Source organism: Anguilla rostrata, chromosome 14 (assembly GCF_018555375.3).
Source record: "Anguilla rostrata isolate EN2019 chromosome 14, ASM1855537v3, whole genome shotgun sequence".
Lineage (NCBI taxonomy): Eukaryota > Metazoa > Chordata > Actinopteri > Anguilliformes > Anguillidae > Anguilla > Anguilla rostrata.
In genome coordinates, this window is record NC_057946.1 from 2,494,548 (window position 1) to 2,504,771 (window position 10,224).

General features: G+C 47.7%; 1 protein-coding gene across 1 annotated transcript in view; it reads right to left on the reverse strand.

Moving 5' to 3' along the window:
- The window catches only part of chsy3 (chondroitin sulfate synthase 3), a 154,133-nt gene extending 144,288 nt beyond the window's left edge, over positions 1 to 9,845 (reverse strand). The window contains exons 1-2 of the mRNA XM_064308036.1: positions 8,358 to 9,845; positions 2,707 to 2,990 (exon numbers count right to left, since the gene is read on the reverse strand). Of these exons, the coding sequence (XP_064164106.1) occupies positions 2,707 to 2,990; positions 8,358 to 8,970 (897 nt within the window). The 5' untranslated portion in view covers positions 8,971 to 9,845. The remainder of the gene's footprint in view (positions 1 to 2,706; positions 2,991 to 8,357) is intronic.
- Positions 9,846 to 10,224: the final 379 nt, after the last annotated feature.

Here is a 10,224-nt window from a genome sequence, read left to right on the forward strand (position 1 = left end):
GATATGGAGTGGTCGGCAGTGTAGTGTAGCGGGTAAGGAGCTGGTCTTGTAACCTCAAGGCCATAGGTTCGATGCCCAGGTAGGACACTACCATTGTACCCTTGATCAAGGTACTTAACCTGCATTGCTTCAGTATATATCCAGCTGTATAAATGGATGCAATGTAAAATTTAAAATGTAAATGTTGTGTAAGTCGCCCTGGATAAGAGTGTCTGCTAAATTCCTGTAATGTAACGTAATGTAATATGGTAGCACACGTTTGTAGGAGCTGGGAAAGGGAACGTTAATGATCACATACCCACTATAGACAGGGCTATGGAAGCTACTCTGAACAGCTACAGTGAGGAGCCAGAGTCTGGTTTGGCTGAGTTCAGTCAACTTAGAGAAAAACGTTTTGAGAAGATCACATTCAAACACTGGTAGGCTAAAGCCTGTGATAGCTATCGTTTAGTAATGTATAACCATCAGGGAGGATGAGCTATAATCATTTTAACAATGTCACTAATGTACTGAAAAGGTTTGTAAAAACAAAACTTGCTTTCCTGTTAAAAATAGCATGAATGACGGTCCACCATGACCATCAAGTTCTTTTTTTAACCAGAATAACAAAACTGAATGACAGCCCAAGACTGTTCCCGCAATATTCCTTTTAAACACAAAGGAGCACCCAGCACCCAGGATTCCACATTGGGAACGCCTCCCTCAGCTTTCTGTGAACGTTCTGGAAAACCTCGTTAGCTTAAAAGACATCGTTAGCCAGACATCTCCTTCACTAAGCCAAATTTCACCGGTGTGTGCGACATTTCTAAGATGGCTGAAGCAGACGGAGAGAAAGCTGGGTCTTCGGGTTTGGTTTTTAAACAATAAGGAGAAACAAGTTTTCTGCTTCAAAGTCTCATGACTGATTTTTAAAACTGGCATACTTTAAACCAGTGGTCTCCAACCCTGGTCCTAGAGGGCCTACAGGGTCTGCTGGTTTTTGTTTTCACCTTAAAATCAGCACCCAATTGAGACCCAAGACACCAGGTGAGCTGAGTTAACTGTGTAATCAACTGCTCTAATTGATTCATGAAGTGCAGAGTCACCATGAAAACCAGCAGGCCCTGTAGCTCTCCAGGACCAGGGTTGGAGACCACTGCTACAAACAATGTTCCACAATTCACTACATCCTTTGGACCAAAAGCAAACGTAACTTCAAAATGTTACAGACAAAGGCAATATTGCTTTGTTTAAGCCGCATTTTAATAACTGCCGTCTCTCGATTCTGTTAATTAACGTCTGCTAACAGATGCGAGGGCCCAAGACCGTAACACTGAGACACTTCAGCACAACACCACGGCTCAAATTACATTTTTAAGACCCTGCTGAACCCAAATGACTTGTTCTGAGACCCTATTAATATAAATAAAAATATATTTATACCTCCTCAGCTGCCAGTTAGGAGTGTTTCTCCACTTCCATTCTCCCCCATAATGCATCTTCCCCGAGCTGCGAGGCCTTACATCGCTGCGGTAATGAGACCCTCGGCTCAGAGGTACAGCAGGGAGCTGATTGGTTAGACTGCTGTTTTGAGCTACTGCCACATCACTTGCGCAAAGGACTTTAACTTAAAGACAAAAATATCAACCGAACGCATCGGTCTGTCCTCAGGCTCTCCCTCTACTGTCCCACACAAGCCATTCCTCAGGGAGACAGCGTGCTTTCTGAGAGAGCGGACAGGTCGTTAGGCACAGGTACCAACCCTGGGAAAAAGAGCCCAGCCTCTCAGCCTCTCACTCGCCACCTGACAGGGGAAGGGAGAGGAGAGGAACCGCACGGCTATTTCAAGAAACGTGCACGGGACGGCAACCGCACACACACACACACACACACACACACTCACACACACTCACACACACAAGCAGAACCGTGTAAAACACTCACTCACACATGTCCCACACACACACACACACGCACTCACACACACACACACACTCACACACAGGCAGAATGGTGTAAAATACTCAATCACACACACACACACACTCACACACGTCCCACACACACGCCGCACACACACACACACACACACACACAGAATGATGTAGAACGCGTCAGAACACGCTTCCCGAAAGCCTGCCGCTCTCCGGTTTTTCCAGCACGAGGAGCGGCGAGGCGGTACCACCCAACCCGCCGAGCGGGAGCGACCGCCTCCCGTCTCCACCGGAGAGAGCAGCCGCTCCTCAGCGGCCTCAGAGAGCTCAGACGCACCGCGGCCCGTCAGTGCCAGCGCGTCCTCCAGCGGTGCCAAACAGCAGAACCAGCGAGCTCCCTGCCGCGGGATCCCCGAGAAGCGCTAAAACCGCCAAGCTCTCAAACGCAAGGACCCGTGTGCGCGTTCACAGGACACCACGACCCCGAACATGACCCCGACATGACCCCGAACCTGACCCCGACCCCAAACCCCGACCCAGACTGCGACCCCAAACCCCGACCCAAAACCCAACCCAGACTGCGACCCTGACCCAAAACCCAACCCCGACCCCGACCCCAACCCCAACCCAGACTGCGACCCTGACCCCAACCCCAACCCCGACCCCAAACCCAACCCAGACTGCAACCCCAACCCCAACCCCAACCCAGACTGCTCCCCCGGCCGCTGGCCCGGCCGTGACCCCCACCCCTCGCCCCTGACCTCCTGACCCCTGGCCCCCCGCCGCTGCTCACCTCGTAGGACCAGACGCACTGGGTGCCCCCGAAGCGGCGGACGCAGCGGCCGACCTCCACGTCCTCGTGCGTGGTGTACATCTCCCGCAGGCAGGCCCCGATGTGCGGCACCATCCGCCGCAGCACCTCCCTGCTGAAGATCATGCCCGGGCCGCCCATGCAGAAGTTCTCCCCGGGCTCCAGCGCCAGCTTGCCCAGCTCCTCGCTGGTGCCCAGGCCCGTCTGGCCCAGGTAGAGCGGCTTGCTGCTGTTCAGGGAGCGCAGGAAGGACTCCAGCTTCTCACCTGCGCAGACAGGGGGGGAACAGAGGCAATGAGCACAGGGCTCCTTTAAGCTGTGACATCACAAACACGCGATCAGAACGTCCTGAAACCGAACGTTCTAATGCTGATGTACACTGCAAAACAAACAAAACAAACAAGTCCACTTTAGCAAGTCTTTCGGTCTTACAGTTTATTTAGACTTCAAATCTTATTTTCATTGCTTTCTTTTTCGCTAAATAAAAAAGATTGCCAATGAGGTGAGATAAATTCACTTGTTTAAAGATTTGTCAATAGGGTAAGGAAATTTCACTTGCCAAGAAAAAAGTTACTTAAAAAAAAAAGCTAATATTTTCTACTTCAGAGGAAAGAAGAAAAAAAAGATTTTAAGACTCATTACAAGACTCTTCCAAAAATCTACTGAATGAATAAGCACTATGTACTCCGTGTACTTCAGCAGTAAGACACTCTAGATAAATGTCTGCAAAAGCAATTTAGACTTGTGAATGAAGTCTGACTCACAAATAAATTCATGTTTCTTTTTCTCCCAGTTCTTTTAAAAAAAATTTCATTCATTTTGGTGACTGCTGAATGTTCGCTAAAATGCGTCAAGTGTTAATTGTGCCACTCTGTGAACAAGATTGCTAGTCCTTCGCATTTAACTGACAGTCAAGGTTTTGGAAAAATGATTGGGTGGTCCTGAAGAACGTTCTCTACCTGCTAATGCAAGCCCGCCACACTGATTCACAGGTGGTCGGACATTTTATGGCCAGCAACGGGAACATAAACGTTAGGCAGGAACTACAGGAGGGGAATGAAAAGTGACTGCACACAAAAACCGGTCTGAACCTGTTCCCAAAGAAGTTTACATCAACGGCTGTGGGAAGGGTGCCAGGACCATGAGTCTTTCACAGCTTCAACAAATATCAGAAAAAATATCCAAAGAAAAAAAAAAACATTTTTTTTTTTTTTAATCCTTTGAAAATGTGAGAGGAAACCACCCTGACGTCCTCAGGCGAGAACTCCGAGGCGAAAAGAAGTCGAAAGAAACAGAAATCGGCCATGAGTGGGGGAGGGTTACTGTACGGTACAGTGCGGACCCCTGAGCACCGGGGAACCAGGAACACACGCTCCACTGCGGCTGCAGCTGTTTCAACCACTGAGGAACACTCAGGCTTTTAAAAAAAAAAAAAAATGTCAGCTGTCTCAATTAAAAAGTCCAGCTGTATTGCGTTATAGGCGTGATTTAAAGCCGCAAGAATCTGCTCGGGATGAGGACACCGTAATTCACCGTGTTTCTATAACCAGAAATACAATACTGCGGTGTCAATCGCTCCATCCTCCTCACAACTTCTCCGGCATAGTCAGCCCTACCAGGAAGCACAAAGCGCCCTCGCGGTGGCAGGCAGGATATTTCACCAATGAACAGGGACCCCTGTGCGACCCGGCCCTCCAGATGCAGCCAGACGCATTCCGGAGAGCACACGCCCCCCTCTGACTCAAAGCCCTGGCACTCCTCCGAGCTCCACCGCTCCTCCCTCTCTCTCTCTCTTTCTCTCTCTCTCTCTCTCCGAACAACCCCTCGCCTCTCATCTTCTGCTTTTCCTCATCCGTCTGTTTCTGTCATCCGCCAACCCACAGTAAGTGCTCGGTCACTTCTTTTTTTTTTTTTGTTTTGTACAAAAAAGAATAGGAAAAAAAAAGGAGAACAGACTGCCCGCCTTTCCTTTCTTTTCTTATTTTTCATTCAGACAGAGGAGAGCGCGGAGGCAAGCAGACAGAGAAGGTCAAAGGTCACAAAGTGCCTCGGCTCAGGTTCAAACCCCTTAACACACAGGGAAAATCATACATGGCCTGAAACTCGAGACTTATTGTGTTCCTGGCTATGGATAACTGATACATAATGAGTATTGGACCTTACCGGACCTGTGTTTTGTAGCCGTTCCAATGACCTGCGGTATGCACTCATTGTACGTCACTTTGGATAAAAGCGTCTGCCAAATAAATGTAATGTAATGTAATGTAATCAGGCGCCCTCTCAGCAATGGACTGGCGAACTGTCCAGGGTGTATTCCTGCCTCTCTCCCAATGCATGCTGGGATAGGCTCCAGCTCCCCCACAACCCCGACCAGAAATAAGCAGATAATGGATACCTACAAACTAGATAAGGGATTAATGGATAATGGGTAGATTGACAGTGCCCTACAGACCGCTCCACGCATCTTTCCTGGACGTGGTCGGTTCCATCGTATCAGGATCTTAATACACATCTCCACAGGCAGCACTTTAAAAGGCAAAATATAAAAACTTAACACAGTTTTTCAGTCCCAAAAGAAGTTTACTAACTTCGACACAGTCAGTGTTTGGACCGCACAGCTCTTACCAGGCGCTGAGATTCTGGTTTTGTGGTTTTAATGAACCAATTTTTGGGATATTAAACTGTCTTTTGGGATATTTTCCCTGTCATTTTAAACATTCTGCAGACAGAAAAACTACCCTCCACTAACCTCCGTCGCTTTCCTGCTGGAGAATCACTGAAGACTCTCACCTGGGTACCTGGCACGCAAAGGCTGCTGGGAAATCACGCTCCCGTGAGCAATATTCTGCGAGAGGCGGAGCCTCTCTGGAAGTGAAGCGGTTATAAAAGTGAGTGAGTGAGTTCACCATTCATTCACTGCCCCGAGAGGACAAGTCTGATCAGAACCTCGACCCATTCGCTGAAAACAGCATCTTTGTACCTGAACAGAGGGATCTTGGACCAGTACCGGCCCGATCCAATAAGGGGCATAAACGACTGCATAAGGCCCCCATGACTACTGGGGGGGGCCCTAATTATTCTAAAACCTATATTATTTTGAGGGGGGGGGGGAGAAGCCAAATCAAATCCTGCTTGGACTGTCTGCACTTTGTCCACTTAAGTGGGGGGGGGGCGACGGCTTTTCGTACAGGACCAATGTGGAGGGGCCGAGTGCTGACCCTTGATTGGCTCTTAATTATTAAACACCGTACTCGGACCGGGCAAACACAAATGAATAATTCAGAAAAAAATTATAATCCAGCAGAGCACGGCTCTGAAGTGTAAGAGCAGCGGAATATTGCTTCCTGAAACAGCCACCAATCAGAGGACAGCACTAAATCAACACGTCTACATTACATATACACACTATGTAGTACAAACACGCACATATACGTACATACACGTTTTTTAAATAAGTAGTTCTACATGTCTCTGCACGATTGTTAATAGCGTTTGGATGTCCTGAGGATGTAGTATGTGAATGAGAGGCATAACTCTGTGTACACTGCTCCCTGTACAGCTATACACGGCCATAACAGAAGGGGTTATGAACATGATATTTTTAGACATTTCACATGCTGTGTATTAATAAAAACAGCAGTGCCCCTCTGCTGTAACGTACTGGAGGGGTTACCTGAGGTCATGTGACCTGCGGACAAGGATCTTAAGGAAAAATTGATTATCGATCTCGCCTCTCCACGTGTCGCTAAACAGCTGAGTTACGTGCATGGTCTTTAGCAGCTGGGAAGGAAAACCGATAACGCTGGTGTTGACCGGAAACTGTTCACATACGGTACTCCACGATCACTACAAAATTAAATACGTTTAATTTCCCTGAGCTCTGTATTACACATACAGGCCAGAATGACTACTCATAACTGTATGTATATACCGGGAGAAGATTGAGAATGCAAAGCTGGATGAACACTGCCAATTCCTTCACATTCGTAGCCAAAGCAACACTGTTAGAAATACTAAGTAATACTCAAACTGCTTGTTATTCTCTACAACAAAAGACTACTTAAGAAGGATTTGGCTATTATTTCCGTGGCTTTGTCATGCTGAATGGACAATTCAATTTAAATCACAATCCTACATATACCTCCGTAAACCTTTTATTATAACACTGAAATAAGGCACCTGAAGACAGGTCTTGCTATGTGCACGTGTTCAGCTGTTCAGCGTTCTTCAGTGTCAGTGGCAACGGCCGACTAGCCGGCTTTGCGCGTTTCCTCCGCATCCTCGTAAGACCGCAAAAAAATAAGAAGCAGCTTCAAAAATGTCTCAGCTTTCTGCGTCAATGACCGATGCTGCAACACAAGCCACTCAAAGGGAAAACAAAAAGCTGGGCAACAAGACAATCTTGCTGTCAAAGGCATGTTAGTGTTATTACGGCATAAAGCCTCCAACATAATAATGACAACACTGCACACAGATATGTACTTCTATATCACACATTGTCCCCTTATTGTGATCGAAAACCCAGGTACAACTATGAGCTGTAAAACAAGTCAAACACTGAAAGCACACTAAATGACGCACCGCCGTCGCTCCTTTGGACTGATCGCGATGCTGCCGCAGTACGGGCTGTCAAAAATCCTGACAGGCGAATTAAGAAGCCTATACATAACTAATTAAGTAATCAGCCGAACGCTCAACTGAGATCAGAGAGCAGCCCGACACAAAGTCATGATAAAATACTAAACCTAAAACGGCACGACGGGGTCAAGACGGCAACTATATGCCACAGCCTGCCTTAGCCTATGATTAGACAGGCGCTTAACAGTACAGACATGGTTTACCGTTAAATTAGATCTGAAGGTAGCAAAGAGAGGGGGAAAAAAACACGCCTTGCTTTTCCCCACCTTAATTAGCCAGGAGCAGCTTCAAGCGTATTAATGTTTGCGTATGTATGTCCAAGACGGTCAGTCCAGATAATCACATACAAAGGACAAATCAGTGAGTCAAATGAATGCATTCCACTGTGTAGTGTCTTCGTGTACATATAAATATTTTTGGCAGGATGGGGGGGGGGGGGGGGTGATGGACAAACAAAAAAAAAGGGGGGGTCCATCACCCCCCCATCCTGCCAAAAATGAAAAAGAAAGTGGAAGCCAAGTGTGGACAATCTGACAGCTAAACGAGATTACAAAACCCTTCCCTTGAAACGCAACGGGAAGTAAAAACAAATAAACTATTGCAGGCGTAAACTTTTCCTTCACTTTAACAAAGTTGCAACAGATGAAGATTTAAAGATGACGTCACTCCGCTGCTGGCCACACGGTAGGCTACGCTATTTTGTGGTAAGCAACAGAATGCCACTGCACTTCATTACATTAAAAAAAATCTTTCTGAAAACTTGGAAAGACTTGCATGGTGGTTACGTGCACTCTCCGCGATTATGTAAAGCGTAGCTTCAAAAACTGCTGGTGTTACGCTTAGTTTGCACAGACAAGAGAGAAAGGTGCTCCCAAAGAGTGCACTGCGGTCGGTAGCGTTAACAGTTGGCTGCCAACAGGCAGTAGCTATCATTCGAACAAGTTGGCCGTAGCCAAAAACACGCCACTCAAATGAATCCCAGTGGAAGTATTCACCTCGAATGTAGACATCATCGTCCGCCCTCATAAACCATTCGTATTTATCCAGGTAATGGTCGTGCATATACTTCAGCATCATAAACGACTTCTTTTGCGGAGGGTAAGAATCGTCCACTCCGGCGAGGGAGATCACGGGAAGGGGAATGGGCAGCGGGACGGTGCCCGACCGCTCGCTGGAAAAGAACTCCACCTTCCCCGGGATCGAGCGAGTCCACGTCCGGTGCGCGGCCACAGCTCGCGAATCCAGGTACTTTTTAGCTGTCATGACACCCACGTAAAGAAAATGACGAGGTCGAGAAATGGGTCCCCCGCCGTCCCCGCTACCGTTACTAGTCCTGAACATGCTCTCCTCCTCTTCCTCGCTCTCCTCCTGGCTGGAGATGGGGTTGTCCTTGTCTTTCAGCCACGCGTTGCTACCCGCAGTGCTGCCGACGGTCTCCGGTACTTTGCCGACGCTCGCGGCGTTGCCGTAATAAGAGCACACGGTAGATTTTTTTCGCTTGCCACTGATTTCCACCACCCGTGGGACGATGAGCCAAGACGCCGCGGTAAATCCAAGAATGACCCCGAGAATCACGCTCATCCAGGGTCTCCTGGACCTCACGGCCATGGTTAAATAAATACGGTATGGTTAAAAAAAAAAAAGACAACGTGAACAAACGCAACACCCTCGTCTCGGCGCGCGTGCTGGTTATTGCTCTTTTTCACACTGATCGGTGATCGCACATGATCATGAACATCTGCTAAGTGCATTAGCTAACGAGTCATGCTACCTGAGGGTCAGCATATTTGTCCCCATTACATCCGCGGATAACATCCTCTGACTGGAATCCAAAACAACGAGGCTACACGTCCGATGACAGTCTGATACAGTCTCACAAGACCGCCATGCCGTAGTTCTCGGATAGTGTAAACTAGGTAGCCAGCCAGCTCAGCTCAGCTCAGCTCGCGAGCTAACAAGCTAATGCCCCTTCATTTGTAATGTCCAACGCGGCGGAGGAAGTTGCTGTGCAGTCCTACTTGAACGCAGCGCCGAAAGCAGGACTCTCCATTACTTTCCATTGGCAATGCTGTGTGCAGCCCCTTAGTGAAAGAATGCACAAAAAAAGTTGACTCCCCCAAAATCGCACAAATATAAACTCCAACGCGCATCCAATGGCAACGTAGGCAGTTCAGTTTTAACCGAAACAAAGAACTATTTCGGCGATAAAGACAGTTTTAAGAGTTCATACAATTCAGTAGCTAGGAAGCGAGCTGTTTTATCCCCGCCAGACTCGCCATTTTGTTTACAATTTGACGTCAGCGTAAATAACTTTTCATTTTATCCGTCCCCCTTCTCCGATTTCTCTCCGTTTCGGGAACAAGATCGCCGTGTCAGTGTGCATATTCATCGCGGAGTGGAGTAACGGGAGAGATTTCTCGCAGCCAAGCGAGCAGGCGGAGGGCGGAGCCAGGCGCGCGAGCTATTCAAGATCCTTCCTCCACAGACTGACGTCCCGAGGAACATCCTCACGCGCTGTGATACGCCGCATCATTAGCGGGTACTTAGCTGAATTTAAAGTAGACCCGAAAAAGTACAACGCCTCTGCTTAACCTCTGTATTCTGGCAGGAGCTACAGGTATTGCGCGTAGGTCTCTTGGTAAATACTTCAACCATTCATATTTTAATCTCCAGTCTGATTAAAACTTGAGTTCTGAAACCTATGCAACCACATTATTGGCCAGCGCTGGATTATGTTTTCAATACAGTTAACCTGTAGGCTATTTAAATAAAGGCTACTTGTAATTCCGAATCAGCAGCCCCGAGAACTTAATCGACCACTCTATGAAGAAAGGTCATTCCCACAGCCTTTACATCTTTTGA